This window comes from Scatophagus argus, chromosome 7 (assembly GCF_020382885.2).
Source record: "Scatophagus argus isolate fScaArg1 chromosome 7, fScaArg1.pri, whole genome shotgun sequence".
NCBI lineage: Eukaryota > Metazoa > Chordata > Actinopteri > Scatophagidae > Scatophagus > Scatophagus argus.
Genome location: NC_058499.1, coordinates 7,700,956 through 7,719,542, shown reverse-complemented (window position 1 = coordinate 7,719,542; position 18,587 = coordinate 7,700,956). Strand labels below are relative to the sequence as shown.

General features: G+C 40.2%; 1 protein-coding gene across 3 annotated transcripts in view; it reads left to right on the top strand.

The window, feature by feature from the left end:
* Positions 1 to 18,587, top strand: part of LOC124062105 (contactin-1a-like) — a 60,236-nt gene that overhangs the window by 22,739 nt on the left and 18,910 nt on the right. For all 3 annotated transcript variants that reach the window (XM_046394620.1, XM_046394619.1, XM_046394621.1), the window contains 4 exons: positions 7,627 to 7,748; positions 10,563 to 10,601; positions 17,028 to 17,154; positions 18,082 to 18,260. In XM_046394620.1, the coding sequence (XP_046250576.1) occupies positions 7,694 to 7,748; positions 10,563 to 10,601; positions 17,028 to 17,154; positions 18,082 to 18,260 (400 nt within the window). In that variant the 5' untranslated portion in view covers positions 7,627 to 7,693. The remainder of the gene's footprint in view (positions 1 to 7,626; positions 7,749 to 10,562; positions 10,602 to 17,027; positions 17,155 to 18,081; positions 18,261 to 18,587) is intronic.

Sequence of the window (18,587 nt, the reverse complement as noted above, 5' to 3'; positions counted from 1 at the left end):
CCTTTTCTTTTCCCATTTTCCCTCCCTCCTCTTTGCACCTTGGAGAGAGTGCTTCAATCCAGCAGCATTGCTTGTTCCTGAGGCAGACAATGGAGCGGAGTATTTAGGACACTTGGCAGGGTAGGCATATTGGAGGGGATGGGGACACAGGCTGTTAAGTAGCTCATCTTGTCACATATCCACTGGCATGACAGCTCTCCATAGCAAGGTAAGCACTGAGCAGAGTCACATCACACACACTCCAAGCCCTGATTATTTTACTGCGTGTCTCTTGTAGATTTGTGTGGTGATATAATGGGCAACCTCATCCTGACCATGCAATTAAGCATGATGTTTGTGGCTTATATTATGATTACATTTTAACATTCAGTTTGGAAAGTTGATGGGAAAGACTTGACTTCGATTAATCTTTTCATTGTTTACCATTTTTTGCAGCTAACCAGTGCAGAATGAACGCGCTGTATGCTCATTCTCCCTTTGAGACCTTTCTTTGTGCAGTCCACAGGTATGGATTGCTTTGTCACTGTGCTTCAGGATGCATTAATTATAATACTTGAACTCTTCATCCCCATCTGTACAGCTTTGCCATGTAAGCAGCACTGAGTTATCACACTTATTTACAGCAGAGTGTATGGCTGCAACTGAAAACATGTAGCTGCTCTCCTATAGAAACCTCTCAGCCACTATCTTCATTGGACAGATGTGGCATGAAGTAATTAAGCTGAGCGCTCTTTCTTTATAGAGTGTAAGTCCCTCCTGACCTTTGCCTGCATGACACAATTTATCATACATGATGTGACGTCCATCCCTGCACACTTGGAAGCTCATATAATATTTCATTTCTGTGGGCTTTGTCTTCATTATTATTCTCTCATAAATTGTATCACACTCTTCCGTGGATTGCACCGCAAGGTCACTGCTTTTCTGTGTCGAGATTAATTAGATTAACATAAAAACAAACTGCAAATTTATTTTCTGTTGTGGCAGAGATTTCCATGTTGTATGCAAACAGCAGTAACATCCAAGTGCCACACAGAAGAGGCCAGTCTTATTGACACTGCAGTATGTGTCAAGGATTCAGCCCTTTTGGACAAGCATCTTTGAAGGCATTTCAAATTTTATTAAGGTTAATTTGGAATTAGACTCTTTTTTAATTATTTTTAATATGCCAAATTTAAGATCATCTCCATTTGGTCCTTAAATTGATACTTTATGTGACACTGGTTTATTCCTGCCAGGAAATCTTGGCTTTCTTGCTTGTTGAGTACCTAACATTAAGATGCGGCTTGCAGAGCTGCTCAGTTCAATGGAAGCAGAGAGAGATTAAGAATGATCAGATTGAAATGTTTTAATGTGTATGGCAGGCATATTTGAATATTTATAGAAAACCTACCTCACCTCTACCTCCAGAGTTTAATGTTTTTTGGATCTGAAAGTCTGAGATTTAATCAGAGTTACTTATTTCAACATTATTTGTTCATCTGTACATGGATACAACATATCATGTTCTCACCGTTTCTGCATTTTATTTGTAATATTTTTTTTTCGGTGAGCTATCTGTGTTCTCTTTAGAAAAATGAAGTGTATGATTTTTAAAATTGCTGTGCACACAGCAACATTGGACTAGATAAAATGGAGGGTCAGATGAATCAAGAAGAACAATATCTGCAGCGTGGTTTCAGATAACATCCTGGTACAGAAATGGACAAAGTACAGGTATTAATCATCACTTTGGAGGCGTAAACTCAGTCATGATAGCAAAATTATCAGCTGTCATGCCACATTCTTGGATTGTCACTCACAGGTCGGGAAGCGATCATCTAATATGATAGCATCCTTGTTTCATGACAGCGAACAAACTGTCTCGAGTTGTAGTCATTTTTTAGGATTTGAGACACATGATTGCCATTGTGCTTTTGCATTTATTTACAGACATCATCCGATATAAGGTTAATGTAATTCATACTGCAGTAGAGCTCCAGGTTTTGTCGATTGAATGACTGGTGTCATCAATATTTGGGTTAAGCTGAGGCTGCTGAGCCTGTGGGGCCCTGAGGGGCATTGTGTTGACTGCAGGGGTTGTGATAAATAGCTTACATTAGCATGGCTAATTCTGTTAGGTGAGAGACAGAGAGGGAGGGGGGAGAGAGAGAGAGAGAGAGAGAGAGACAGAGTGCCCCAGTGAACGAGCCATGACGGGATCATCTGCAGCTGGATTACATCATCAACAGCCCTGTGCTTCATCATGTGTCTGTCTGATTTCTGGGTTCAGGAGGTGCTGAGGTGTTTTTGCAGGAGAAACCAAACATTTACATTCTGAAAAATAAAGTTATTTTTTTCTGTCGAGTATTGAAGCTGTCTAAGTTCCTGCTTAGAACGAGTGGGATCTGTGGTGCGCAAAGCGTGTAGAGAGCATCTTTTTCCTGCAGGTATTGTTGCAGGTATGTCATGCTTCTTTGTCTGCCGTGTAAAACTTGCATATCCTGTGTCTGCCCAACTGCAGCCAAGTGCAGGATACAGTAGAGAAGCTGAGGCTAAAGAGACGCTTAAGCTCTCCCTGGCACAATTTAGAATCAAAATCAATAATTTGGTCATAACTAATTCATAATTCAGACTAAATGTATCACCAATAGCTTGTGGTAAAATAACACTGACTCGACATAAAAATCAAAGGAATCATAGCTTGTGTTTCATTCTGGTATTTCTGTTTAAACACAGTACGTAGTCCTTTCAGGTGTCTGATCTCGTCAGATGTGAAAAGATTTAAGCCTTTTTTTATTTATTTCTTTCTGTTTAAGAGGAAAGCATGTCAAAGTACATGTCTAAAGTTAGCATTTTAATATCAAACCTTTTACACTTCAGCTCTTTCCACCAACGGAACATGTAATAGAATAATATTTTAAAACAGTGTAGCTGCTGACACTACAGCAGGTATTCTTCTAAAAATAAAGAGACTCTGGCAGCCTTGAAGAAAGAGCTGTGCTGCTGTACTGGCTTCAAACATGTTTGCTATCTGACTTCCCGATGGAAAATTTCAATGATCAAGCTTCCCAGCTGCTTCAGTGGACCATCAGTAGAGCTGGTTATACTGGGCAGCTGAGAGGAATGTTGGTGTGTAATCTCATGAATGTGATCCAGAAAAACAGCAACTGTTCTCAGCACGTTCGGTGTAAATAAAGCTAAAACAAGAGTGAATGATGCCCCTAATGATGCCCCTTAAGCTAAGACAATGCTGTCTCTCAAAGATTATGTCAGACTCAATGTCTCACTGGCTTTTTTTATATACTTGGTTATGACACAGATTTCATTATTTGTATCCCAAAATGTGCAATTTTAGGCAGTGTATTAATATTGAACCCCACATGTCATGCTTCAGTAGAGGTGCTAAATGCACTGCCCAGTGGGGGTGGAGTGATTTAAAAAAGGATAAATGTATAATACAAAACAAAGACAAAAAGACTGTACTAAGGGCAGAGGGTCTTTGGGGGATTGTTTGACATTTTACATACATTTACAATGCATTATTTGCTTTCTCACAGAGAGTTCGATTAAAAGATAAATATTACTTTAACATCTGTTAGCTAAATGTTAAGCTACCTTTGTTTAGCTTAGCAGAAAGACTTGAAACAAGGGGAAACAGTTAGCCTGGCTCTGTCCAAACATAACAAAGTCTGTCTTCAAACACGTGTGTTTTAAACAAACGAGATACAAAATGTCAGTTAGTGAGCTTTAAAGACATAGCCAGGCTGTTTTTTCTTTTGTTTCCACTCTTTATCCTAAGCTAGGCTAATTGGCTTCTGGCTTTTGTTTCATGTTTACTGTGAAGACATAAAAGTGGACTTTGCCTGCTCAACTAACTGTGAGCAAGACAGAGAATAAGAATATTTACCAGATTTTCATTTCGATTTCAAACATTTCGAAATTAAACTTACCAAGTGCTTTTTCATGTTAATTTCACCTTGATAATAACAACAGACAGTAAAAGAACAAACCACTCATTTATTTTCATTATTGATTTAATTCCCTGTTATTGTCTTAATTAATAATTTTGTCTGCAACATGTCAAAAAATAGTAAAAAATCGATACCTATTATAATTTCCTACAGTCCGAAGGCCAAAGATGTTCAATTTACAGTGATATAAAACAGAGGAAAGCAGCAGATGTGTGTTTTTACTGCTTAATGTTGCATCCTTCTGGAATACAGGGTTTGACTTGGATGCTACAGTAGCTGACACTAAGCAGCTCTTATTTTCCCTTCTCCGACTCATTAAGACCAATCCAGCGTTAACCCCATCTTGGCTTCCACTTGCAGGATTACTGCAAATCTGTTGTTGATGACTGATTGTGGTGATGGGGTTGATTGTGTTTCTTTATGTAAGGAGTGATGATGATGGGGGTGATTGGGGGGGGTGGGATTGTTGGAGCACCATCTTGTTTTTGAAGTCTACCACTCTGACCGCTCCTCCACCCTCCCCTCTTTTCTCTCCGTTTCTCCTCCCCCACATCACTGGATCTGCCCCAGCCGATAAGGGAAGATGTGTCTATAAAGTTAACCACTTGATTATGCAGCGCACATCAGGCCGAGCGCAGAAAAAGGAGGGGTTTCACTCACGCTCACTTAGCCTATAGCGCCCTAAGGGGGTTATGGGGTCATGATAAAAAGCGCAAATGACAGTATTGGACATTGGAGTGCAGCAGTGAAATCCCAGAATCTGCCCCCAGCAGCCTGTACTCGGTCTAATATGATTTCTGATTTCTGCGCAGTAAGGTTCAGAATTCTTACAGGGGTAAAAAGGAGAGAAATTGAAATTCATCAAGCAAAGCAATGCTGGGAAGAAGTGGGGGTACTTTGACGAGAAAAAAAACGGCAAAATCAAACCACAAGCAGTAATAGCTCTGACAACGTCCAGGGTATGATTTATGGGGGAGAAGAAATGGCCTTGTTTGAGCGCCGTCATGTCTGGACCCTGTGATTTACTGTGATGACTGGAGCGCTCCCTTCGCATGCATTCAGGCTGCTAAGATAGGACAGGAGAGGTAGGAGGCCCCATTAATACTGATTATAAGTGAGTGCTGCCTTTCTGTGGGGTGGTCTGATGGGTTTTTTTTTTTTTACAGTATATCAATTCAGTGACAGTTCTTAATGGGATAAATGGGATTGGGTCTTTCGCTATGTACTGTGACAATATAATGAGGCTCCTAGTCATCTTCCGTAATCTCCTAAGTGTATCTATTAAGGTCGTTTATGATTTATGAGTTACAGAAATGATACGTACAGTAGCAATATAGCTGTAGAATAAAGTAGATGAGAGAGGGAAAGAGTGAGTCTTAATGAACTTATTTTTTCAGACCTTTGTCTGACTTCAAGAGATGAATTTCTTTTATAGATGAGCTTAGCTCTCCAGGTCTTCGTTCCACAACAGCAGTGTTGTTCCAGATTAAAATGAGTGTTTGCATAGTTTCAATGCCGGTCACAAAAGACCCCCTGCAGCACACAAACTGCTCCTTTTGAAAGGTGTTGCTAGGATACAGGCCAGCGTGAAGATGAAATCCCCTCTGTATGGCTTTCCTGCAGCTGTACAGCTTGGACATTCTGCCCAACTTGTTCTGCATGTGGCACAGTTATACAGCGTGTCAGCCCATTTGTCTTCATTTATTTTTTGTGTGTATCCATGTGTCAGCATGTGTGTGTTTGAACGTTTAGCCGGTGCAGTTTTTTTTTTTGTGTCATGCAAAGCTGGCACTTTACACGGACGTTCTTTTATCATAATCCATTTTCGGTAATAAGACTCCGTTTATCTGGCAAGCACTGAGATCTCAATCCTGCTGTCACACCCCTTAGTCTCTGCCAGCTGACACCTCAGGCTGTGCACAAAGAATCAATAGTGTCTACTTCATGTTCAATTACACTCTAATCAACACACACAAGTCCAGCACAACCTGTGAATGAATGGAAATGTCTGCTGATGTGGAACCGACACTCAGCGCGGTGATATCACAGTATCAGTTATATGAAACCGTTACATGTTGTTGTGAATTTTGACAGTGTTTTTTTGAAAAAGAGTGCTGGTCATCAAGCACTGACAAGGTATACAAAGTAGAATTGACCACCACTGGCTGCATTTTAGGTTTCCTTTCAAATGTAGTGCAAGTTTCACTGTACACTGTGTTAATTTGATGCACTTTATGGTCTCTATACAAATCTGATGTTTTTATCTGCTGCTATTATTCGTCTTTTCTGTGGAGCAAGAGCTTTAATGGATCTTTAAGTCACCTGTCTCACACAGATGGACCTACTGAGTTTCCAGTGTATTTTGAATTTACTGACACACTGAATTTTCTGTGTCTCCACCCATGGTACAGTGAAAAACAAGTACATTACCTTTATCTTAAAAATATCAGATCAGGGTTCACCCACATTTCTACTCCTTCTTCTCTTACTTTGTTGGGTGAAATTGCTTCAGACTCTCCTGTTACTCTATGAACTGAAATGGTATAACAATCAAGGTAAGAATATGAAGACAGTGCATTATGTAGTATAATTTCAAATCTGATGTTTGCTCAACACTTATGGAGTGATGACATTTGTCTTGTCAGTGCTTGGCACTCAGACAGCTGTTGCTTTTCATACTGTGTTACTTGGCGTCAGGCTGAGGGCTGGCACCGCGCTGGTGGCTCCTGGTGTGGTGTTAACGTCTTGGGGGCAGCGAGATGACTGCTCAGCTAAACCAGTGCTGAGGGTTTCTTCTGGCAACTGTCCAAATGTCAGTTATGGCCTGTCAAAGAGCTTGTGCCTTGGGTGCTGACAGGAAGCAGACACAAAGTAAAGATGCTGCTAAACTGTCTGATTGTGGTCCAGATGAAGGCTGGGATTGGCTGGAGAGGCCTGTCATGTACAGCGACACGGGTTGAATCTAATACATTTTCCACATTTCAAACATCTCCTGTCACATTGCAAACATCTCCTGTAATGGGCAGTATCATACACATAATGTGTTTGATAATGATTAATTGTTTGAGGGATTTATAAAGCACAAATGCCAAACATTGGTTTCAGTTTGTCAAATCAACTTGCTGACTTTTTTGCAGGTACTGTTGGTTTAGGAACATTATTTTGACCAGTTTCTAAATTCAATGAAAAAATAATCACCAGATTAGTCACTAATTAAATTAAATTTGCACTTATGGTAACTGCTGGCTAATTTTGCAAATGGGAAGACATTTCAAGCTATATTCTCGCTAATTCCTGCCCTGTTACTTTTGTTTATGTTGTAAAAAAAAGAGGGAGTGCATAGCGGGAAGTCCAACCAGCCAGTTCATTTTATTTATCATCAACATGCTCTTTTGTATTGTGAATTGTTCGACAGGTAAAGAGCCTGTTTTTTGCACAACCTTTCTATAGTTTATTGTTTTAAATACTCAAACTTGAAGGGCAGTGGAGGTTTTTATTATCTCTCTCTCTCTCTCAATTCAATTCAATTTATTAGCACCTTATACAATCAAAATTGTCTCTAGATGCTTTACAGAGACCGAGAGCCTCTCAGTACCTGCAAACACACAGAATTTTTTTGTAGAGAGTTTTCTGTGCTTTGACACTCTCTCTTGCTTTCTGTTATTTCTTTAAGGAAAACCAATGTTTCATCAGCTGAGCTTCTAGCTCCAACCCCACCAGGTGGTCCTCACTTCAACATCATGCTGTACTTCACCCTGCTCCTCCATCTCCTGGTCCTGTTGCTCACCCCTGCAGGTCAGTAATGCACTCAGCTCAAAGGAAATCACTTCATTACTCTGACTTTTTATGTGACAGTCATGCTACATTATATAGAACTATTGAATGTTTGGCATCAGCGATACATGACGTAATTAACTCAGCAGTGCTTGTAATTTGCTCTCTGACAATTTTCTTTTCAAACATTGCAGGTGAGTGCATCGACTCTCTTTTACTCCAATATACTTCAAATATCTATCCAGCAATATAGTTGTCAGAAATGAATTTGGCACTAACTACCTGTCAATGCAGTGTGACTTATATACTTACAACTACAGAAAGAGACATAAACTGATTTGTGGCTCCTACTACAAAACATGAAAAGCACACAGATCGCAGGCAGCTTGGAACCCAGAAGTGCATCAGAGTCAAGACTGGGTTGTCAGGATGAATGGGATACAAGAGAGACAAGATGTTAAGAAACTGCTAAAAGCTGGAAAGAACAATTTAATGGCAGGTGTAAATTCAGTCCAGTTAAATCAGATCTAGCTACGTTTAAGATGTGATAGACATGTGAAGGCCATCTGTAAAAATGTGCACAAAGCTTAAATATATCTGATGGGTCGGTATGTCAATACCTTTTTGGATACCACATGTCTAAAATGACACAATATTTGCATTTGATAGCATCAAACGTACTTAAGCTCTAAGAAAAAATCAGATGTTCAGACTGAGCATGCGAAGATCAACATTATTGCATATTGTGCGCTTAGGACTCTTTGGGACTTTTTTCTTTTTGCTGTGGTATCAAAAGAAGTATCAGCCTTTGTTTTTTTGTTTTCCTACTGTTGTAGCAATGTTTAAAATTCTGGTATTGTGACAACCTTACTGATAGGGCAGGCTGGGCAGGTTTGTGCTTTGAAGGACCAACAGTTTACAGGGATTTTTTTGTTATATTTCTGTGCAGTCAGCTGTGTTGGACACAAAGCAAAGTGGTCAGAGAACAGCAGGTCTGAATATGACCTGTGTAAAAAAAGATAAAACCTCTTCTGTGTTCATATACCTTAGGCTATTCGCAGGTGTTTCAGAAATGATTGGGAATTTCTTTACACCACCACAACATTGGAGACTAATGTTTCAATTTCTCCTTTTTTTAAATTGCATGGTAAAATGGGAAGACGAATGGACCAATAAGCATGCAAAAGCATTACATGGTTGCATCACACAGTAGCGATGTGGAGATATTAGTTTTATCAGATCATAAAAATGAGCGTTCTGATTAACAGTGCATGGGATGCAGGTGGTTGAAATGATAATACATCTTTAATGAGGACAATATTAATCACATTACCTACTTGTGTCCCATTAGAGATGTTGTGCAATTTACACTCGAAGCCCGGCAGCTTAACTTCCACGACTGGTTGCATTATTTAAATCTTTCCTGTGTTCTTCTGTACATCCTAAAATCACACGCATGCTCCAGGTTCACACAGTGAAATAGTTTGGAGCTAAAGTAGCCGTCCTCCATCAGAGCTATGATATTTATTTCACAAGCTGAAGGTTTTATTCTGTTTCCTCAGTCCTACCAAGTTTATAACTACGAATTTTAGTTTTGCTACTTAAATGTAGCACAATATTTGCTGTGTACATGGAAACTCGCTTATTAAAGTAACTTGTTAAAGAAAACACTGTAAGCCACTTGTGTGATATTGCTTTGCCGCAGAAGTCGGCCTGCTCAAAGTCAGTTATTGCATATTTTTGATGTTTTTAAAATATTTAAGATTTTAAAAAATGAGAGTGAGAGAAAGAAAAAAAAGAGACACAGCGAGAGAAACGGTGATGCCTGAAGCATGTGGCCGCATGAGCCATGCTGGCATGTGCTTTAATACTCTCTGGGGTCTTAAAATTCTGGCATATGATTACTGTAAGCCCCACATTTAAGAAGGAGGATGTCAGTGCGAATTAGGCACTGTGTGTGTAGGATGTGACTGTGTCCCCAGTCAGTAGAAGTAAATGAAGGAGTTTGATCAGATGATTGATAGAAAGACAAACGGACGTCACTTTGTTCGGTGTCTTAGCAGCTTGATCTTCTTGGTTTCAGCTTTAACGCTGGACGTGTACTCCACAGACTGACAAATTAAACACTGCTCATACATCCGTACAACACATAATTTAAAAAAATCAGCTGGAACGGCAGTTAAGCTCACACTGAAATTTTCATTCAGGTGTGGGTTTATAAACTACATAAAATAATTTGTTTGCATAAGCAACAGCTGGATAAAAAATAAACATGCAGATTTGGATGATACTAGAATCCTACGTACACAGAGGTCACCCTCACAGGGTTGAACTATGAGGCTGCTCTATCCAAACAGACAGCAGCCAACCACCAGACCAGGTTGTTACTGTGGAGAGGGAACATTGGCTTGACATTTTTGTTTAGCCCCAACAAGACAAGAAGTTTGATGGTTAATGTGACATTAATGCTTTGAGAGCAGAACAAAAGTCAAGCACACACTAGCTTACTTAAAGATAGAACGCGTGTGTGTTTTCTGTCATTTAGCTGGCTCTTATTAAGGCTTATACTATAACATACAGTATCAGGATACAACAGAGTTCAAATTAGAATGACTGTATAATCGTCAGGCTAGTGTGATTGTTTTCCCTCTTCTGCAAATGCACTTGTGGGGTTTCCAGCCATTCACCACCACATTCTCAACTGCAAAATAAGGATTTTATTAAAGACCTGCAAGAAACATTTTTTGATGTATGTTAATTGTATTGTAATTGTCGGTATACTTGCAGTGTCATAGTTCAATATGTTGACACGATTTCCTTTGTTAACTGTTACAGATGCATCGATGCATGGGGAGGTGCCTGACTTTTACGAAGGTAAGACTAATTTTAATACCAGATTATCATTGGCACATCTTCCTGCACTGTTACAAAACACTAGTGGAGTTTTCAGTAGTGATGTCAGTAGATACATGAGACATTCACCACGCACAGTCAAACACACATGCACATTTGTTAGGCAACAAGCTTTCCAGCACCAGTGAATTTGCCAACAGATTCTACCACTCACTGCATTTCATCTGTGAGAGTCAAATGAAAAGGAACTTTAAAGCTTACACCAGAAGTCTTCATTCATGTATGCTCAGCTACACGAACTACACTTAGGAATTTATGGGAGTCTTTAATACTCACTCACACCAAGACCATATTTCAAGTAAATACTTGAAACAAAAAAAAGGGGTTTTCTTTTGTTCTTGATTTATTGCTTTCAAACCAAAGACAAACAAGCTGTACCTCTTTACTGGCAGTTTGATGAGACATTGTCCTTGGAGTTCCAAGGAATAAGAAGGCTGTGATTCATAATCAAGGCAACACTACTGCATGTGTTTGAGCAAAGGGAGACCAGCGACTTGTGATTGTTCAATGCGCTCTTCTGTCGAAATAGTTCAACAGAACTAATAAAAGGACCTGCTTTTCCTGTTTTGTTCTCATTTTTGAGCAGTTCCTGATCCTCAGTAATGCTAGCTAGACCACATGGAATGCCTTTTCATATAAAATACAGCCCTCTTGTCAGATTCAGCATAAGTGCAATGCAGTAAAGCTATAATAATAATTTAGCGAGATGACACTTCATTGAAAATATTGTCCAGCAAACTGTTCAGCTGTGCCCTGTTGTTCTACTCATCTACTGAAATGCAATGAAAACTGAAGAGGTATGTCCTGTCCAAATGAGCTGCCCGTCTTCTGCCCAGTACGGCCCCTGGGGTGGTAAAACTAATATATCTGCTTGTCAGGATTTGTTAACAGATAGACAGTGACAGACAGCTCCCTTTCTCGTGGTCCACAATAGCACAATACAAATGAAAATCTGTCTGGGGGTCACGTTTCTTTCCACTGTTGCTATTTCTGGATTTCTCCTACTTGCAGATGTACATTAATCCTAATGGAGATTCAGTGTACTGTACTTACTGTGCACATAAATCTGGGAGGGTCTTTAGAGCTAGAAATTATGCAAGAGCTGCCTTTCCTTATTGTGGATTGAGGTTGGAGAAAGAAACAACATGAAATGATAACATATGGTGGCTTGATTCAGTCAACATCCATATATAAACATTTCTAAAAAATGTATTTTAGTTATTGGCCACAATTGCAGATTAACCTTGAATATTAAGACTAATATTTAAGTAATAATAAGATTAAGATGAGACTATAGATACCATTTTCATGTCTACTGCTTTTCCTGTTATATACAGTATGTCTTGTGTATCATAAAGGCTGGTAATGGGGACATAACAAATCTGGTCCAAAGATGACGAAATCAGCAAGACAAGCAACTAAGCTAGCTAATAATTAACAAGTTATATCTTGTTTGTTTCTGTACCAAAAAAACCAAGTATATAAATGATGGTGGGATGTGTGCCAGATTATTTCTTGGTGGGGGGTGACGTGACTGTGAGGTTGCCAGGCAATCAGTGGAGACTCTCCAGGAGGTCTCTGTGCCTGGCCAAGAAATAGTCCAGAAATAGTCCACTTCAACCTTTTCATCTAACGGCCTGAAAGAAAGTAAATAAACATATTTCCTGAAATGTCATGAAGTCAAGTGTGATTTTCAGAGGTGCAGCCTTTAAATTTAAAATATCCAATAGTGAATTATGGCACTTTCCATTACCAAAAACTCTGTAGAGCTCATACATAATAAATTGGGAGTATTGATTAACTAGAGTACTCTTGTTATACTATGTAGGACCAGTTGTCATGTGCCGTACTGTCAGCGTTTGCATTTTGCATTTGTACCCTGTGTGTTATTCCCAGGGAGAGAAATCAAGTGGAGGCAGACTGTCAGCAAGGGGTAAATTGGAAGAAGGAAGACTTGTTGATTGGTTGCTTGGGAACAGGTTGTTATACTGCATTCAGGTTGAATTGTTGACGGATCCAGTGAGAAAAGGAATCCTTTTTTTTTTTTTTTGGTGGTCCTATTCATCCATTCATTCTCTTTTTCTCTCTATGAAGCATTGACAGTAGATGACTGTTGCCCTCTGTGTACTTTCCTGAGCCACCTCCGGGACATGTTGACATTATCTTTACTTCTCTGCAGAAATAACACAACATGCAGCAAGGACTCTGCAGAATGTTTTTGATGCTGCACACTTGAGTCCGATACACTACAAGGCTGTAGTGTTTAAGGTCACTCAGCACTAAAAAACGTGAAAGAAATTTTGCTTCGGCTTTATAACTTTGAATTATTTGCCAAACTTGGACAAAGATAATAGTGTAGCTCTTGGAGAAGGCAAAGTTGGTCCCACACTCCTGAAAGGTCAGAACATTGTGTAGGTGGCTTTCCAGCCAGGAAGACACTCCTTATCTTTCAGCCCATAGCGATGTCAATGCCCATCACACTGCTATTTAAGTGCTATCCTCAGTATATCTCTCTTTAGTACAAGCAATTGCCCCCCACAGGCTTGAGCTATGGCCTTACAAAAAGTCAATAGAAACTTCTTCATCACTTCTCAGCCATCCAGCCGTATGGCGAGTACTGTTCAAACACAAATATGTTGCCAGTATATGGCAGAATGAACCACAGTGAACCACCACCCACAGTCTTTAGGCATGACCGTGTTGAGTGTTTCTGTGAAAATTAGACGTGCATTGATTTGCTGGTTGCAATTTCTCAAATGTGAAGATTTGATACTTTTCTTTACTGTACATAATAATAACTGAATATCTTTTTTTAGACAAGAACATTTGGGAAATGGTACTTTTGCCTGTGGGAAATTCTACTTCTTTTTAACATCTTTCTGACATTTTATAGACGAAACTATCGATTGAGGAAGTAGTTAGTAAATTAATCAATAATGAATATAATTGTTAGCTGCAGCACCATTGAAAATATGAGCGACTAAATTTGCTGAACTTCTGTTGGATGGATGATGCTGCAGAAGTGATCTTAGAGGGCTGATTTTTGGTGGAGTATTGCTGGCCTAAAGCCAAATACAAGTTTCACATTGATATGATGTGGCTGTGAAAACATCTGGATCAAAATTCACCCTCTTATATGTCCTGTTAAAAAGCTGGGCTTTGATGCAGCCACAGTTTTAGAGACTGTTTCTTTTTAACTGCAGTTGTAATAGGACAGGTGGGCCCACACTGACTGCTGCTGCCACTCTTATGACCACACCTCTGCACACTGGTTGGGCTTGCAGTGAAGCATAGTAATTATTTATTTAACATATAATATTAAAAAGAAGCACAGCTCTGCTCCTGGGACAGTTTGATTTGCCGCTATGCTTCATTATGTGGCTCAAGGGCTTGTGGGTAATTATTGCTACGCCATGCTTTTGGTGCTTCCAGCGAACATTATGTTATCTGCCCCACTTGGACACTCTCTTGGTCATGCAAACAAACCATGCTGCAGATGAAGCCAACACACACAGCTGTGAGTCATGTCAGATTCATTAGAGGATTAGGTAATAATGTGACTATTGAAACAAAACATACACAAAAGACTTTTTGTTTGTGAAATGCAGGCTGCAACCCATTCAGCAGCTGGAAATCTTGACAGAAGGCATTAAACAAGAAAAGAAAAAACAAGCAGATTGCATTTGCTTCATATTCATATGTATTATAAAGTTTCAAGTCAACAAGTCATTATCATACACCTGAAATTATACCTAAAACTTCAATGAATAGTTGATGTCTCATTAGAAACTGATGCTCAGCTCCTAAGATAACAGGCTGTATGGTATTGCAAATGGGAGTTTAAACGTACGCCAGATCCTCTGTTGAATAGAAGTCTGTGTTTGATAATGTCTGTCCTGAGGAAGATCACTTCCAGCAGGCCCTGGAGACACATAGCCTTAAGTGTGTGTGTGTGTGCGTGTGTGTGTGCATAGTACGGATAGAGTCTTCTCTGAGATTAACTTTATGCTTATGTGTTTTATGCAGGTAAAAAGAGAACCTGAGAAAACAGATATTATAAGAGAGTTATAGCTTTAGAAAGTTAGAACAAAAATGTATGTTTTGAACAAAACACAGTGGTGGAGCTGAATGCAGACGTACATCGTCTGAGAACCACGTGTCCACCCATCTTATAGATATTTTTATGAGATATTTTACTGAGTAAATATGGGCCCAGACTGAAAATGAAGGGATCACCAAAGTCAGTAGGTTCTGTTGTCTGGTGGACCATAAATGCCTGTACAAAATTTCATGGCCGTCCATCCAGTAGTTGCTGAGATATTTTATTCTTGACTAAAGTTGTTTGCCGACTTAAAGAAATTGTAGGAATCATCCGGCTAGCGTGGCAAACCAGGGAGTTAAGAAGTAGTTGTAGAGGGAAATCCAAGTCCAGAGCTCGACTGGGAGATAGATGAGAGAGATGGAGAGGGGACAGAGGGAAGCCAGAGAGCGTTAGATACAGATAGACGAAGTGAAACGATGCAGAGAGAATGTAGGAGGTCTGTGTGTGTGTGTGTGTCTCCAGGCAGTGGGCCTTATGTGGCCTGCTTTAACACTCCCCTTCACCATCTGTCACATCCCACATTACAGGGAAAGGATAGGAACGGGACCAGTGCTCATCTCTCCAAGTTACGCTCCAACTGCTATTTCAGCACCGCACCAGAGCTTCGGTGACTCCCCTCCTCCAGCCCCTGCCACATTCATGTTACATATTACATATTTACATACAAAGCATTTATGTGAGGCCAGTCTAGGTGTAACAGTACAATAGAGTCACGGTAGTCCATTTACTCGGGGAGTGAATTTTTCTCTTTTAATTCCTCTTTTTTTCATCCCTTGCTCTTTGTTCTTTCTCCCTTGTTTCCAGAGCATAGTCACCTACTTAATTTGCCCTCCATTGGCTCCACAATGCTCCATTTATTATATGTTTAATTCTCTCTCAGCCAGCAGTAATTCAGAGTCCTTGGGATTTGCATCAATGTCAAGCACTTGCACACGGTTGGCTGGTTGAATGTGTGAGTGGGAGTGGATCCCGTCTTCTAACGTCTTAATTGCTGCCTCCCGGTTGGCCGTCCTGGTGTGTGAAGGGTACAGCTAACTTTATAGTTACAAGTCTGTCCTCATACTGGTTAGGATTATGAGATTTTTAATTCCTTTTGCCTCCGTATAGCAGATAAATATGGATCACTGATGTTTTACCACGCAGCTTTTGCATTTACTGCACAGCGATGACAAGCACTCACTCATGTTTGACTGCCAGAACGTATTTGATTCTTTCTTTATTTTCTTATCATTTCTACACGAACATATTTTCCTGTTTTTGTGGGAGTAAACAGAGGTGAAAATGCGGTTTCAGATGGCAGAATATTATGAATATAAGTGCCTTTTGTTCAATGTTCTAAAGGTGAATCCTCAGATTCCTCAGAAGGATGCAGTAGAGGCAGGATATTACTGTCTGAAAGAGCGCGCTTCTCCCCATTGAGGTGTCAGCTGTGCTCTCTTAGAACTCAGAGAAGCAGGGGAATAACACACACGTGCGCACATGCTTCACATTTGTATTCCCGCTGTCACCTACACACTCTCTTGATCTGAGAGAATAATCAGTATTTTAGAACATTTCATCTCATTGCTTATTCATAGCCTGGCATTGTGTTTATGTCTTATTCATGCCACTGCTCGTGATGTCTGTCTGTTTTAATGAGTAATCGGGGCTAATTGTACATGTGTGTTGATAGTGTAAAAGGCACATTGAATCGAGAAAGGCATTTACATCAAGGGGACTCTCCTCTCTGGATTTGCCAGTGAAACTGCTTCTGAGGATGGCACATGCAGTATGAAAGGGGTTTGGATTATGCTAAGTCGAGTTAGCATTTCCAGCTCCAGCATGTGTATTAGCTCGTGACAATATCATATCCACTGGCAAAGGATGAATGTGTCACTTTGGTTTGGCACCTGAGCGAGCACATCTCTGTTGTAATTAGTGCGATGTTGTGATTTGGAATAAAGCGTGGCCTCATTACTCTGCATGATGCCTTAAAGAGGGTTTGTGTGAATTCAAGGAATGGATTAGTTAGAACTACCATCAGAATTTCTCTGTGAAAACCACAAACCAGGCTGACACCTTAAAAAGCAAGTCCTTGCAGAGGCAAGCTCAGAATATAGTCAGTTTGTGTTTTATTTTTTTGTCTTACATATGAAACCTGCTGTCGTGTTGTTTTTTTTTTGTTGTTGTTTTGTTTTTGATGGAACTGTCCCAGAACTGCCAGACAGATGCTGAGTTCTAACACTTTGATATTTCCTGTTTGTAAGTGTGACCCAGCTTGTTGTTATTTACCCTGTTTTTGACAGACAAAGCCACAGGTTACGGACCAGTGTTTGAGGAGCAGCCGGTGGAGACCATCTACCCTGAGGAGTCGCCTGAGGCAAAAATCACCATGAGTTGCCGAGCCCGGGCCAGTCCACCTGCCACATACAAGTAACATATGTTCCCCATAAACCCAGTCTCATTACTGCCCGCTGTGCATGTGTGTGCTTCTTATCACTTGCCATCTATCGGTCTGCAGTCAGACTGTCTTCGTCTTAACCTTGATGCCCCCCCCATAGTGTGTGTGTGTGTGTGTGTGTGCGTGTGTGTGTGACCATCCAGCACTGCATGATTATGTGACTTATTCTCAAGGCGTTCCCACATAATTTTCTCGTCAAACAACCTGCACATCTAATTCGGTCACAGCAGATGTTTGTTTTTTTCCTCGTGCTAAGAATAATTTAAATGCCCAAATATGACAGAAAAATCTAATAACAAACAGGATGTTCCTCCTGCAGCAGCAGCAGCGCAAGCAGCATGCCATCGTGTCTCTACCTCATTTTGCAGTTCAAAATTGAAAGCATTTTGCGTGATCCATTTCAATTTAGATGGAAATGTATGTAAATGATATTGCTTGCCTTCGGTTTCACCGTCAGAGAGCCCAGAATTAGATGTCAGAGGGGAAAGAATTAGCTTAAACCACAGCTGGTAATAAGTGTTTAAGAGGGTTTGTCTACAGTAAAGTCGGCTATGCTTTTCAAAATATGAAATTTGTGATTGGTTTTGTATAGGACAGTTCTCAGCATTTTAACCTTGGTAAATTCACCCAGTGTGTACGGACATTTATTGCAAGAAAATGCCGCTGCAATGCAGACTCTGATCAGATTTTGCCTTGAAAAATGTCAAGTTCTTGACACAGAGAACAAAACCAAATACAATCAAAATACTGCATGAAACAGCTTACCTGAAAACCTTTATCTAGAAATAAATAAGAAAGATTAGCTAACAGTGATAAAGATTTTTGCGTGTCATATCGTACTTGACACTGACTCTGACAGTACACAAAAGTATTGACCCTAGCTGTTTTCCTTACTGCAGGTGGATGAAAGACGGCATGGAGATTGACTTGAACGCAGAAGACAGCCACTACAGCTTAGTGGGAGGCAACTTGGTCATCAGCAACCCCGTAAAAAGCCAACACGTAGGAACGTATTCCTGCATGGCTACCAACACGTACGGCACAGTCATCAGCCGAGAGGCCTCGGTCCAGTTCGGGTGTAAGTGACCCAGATGTGAACTCCCATGTCGGCTGCGATGATGCAGCGTGCAGAATTAACAGAGAACCACTCTTTAGCTGTACTTTCATGCATATTAAATTGCAAGGGCAGCCGGGACAAATCACAAGTGGTGTGGAAAGTGCAATATGTGAATGGTCAAACTTCATGATGCCGCCGCGCCGTGGCTAATGCGTTTCTTTTTATAAAAACCACAGCTCCGTGGGAAAGTAGTTGTCGAACTTAATGCGATCCTTGTTTGTATTTTATGGAAATTAGCTATAGGAGATGCTCAGTATTAATGTATGTCAGTAGATTCTGAGCAGCTCT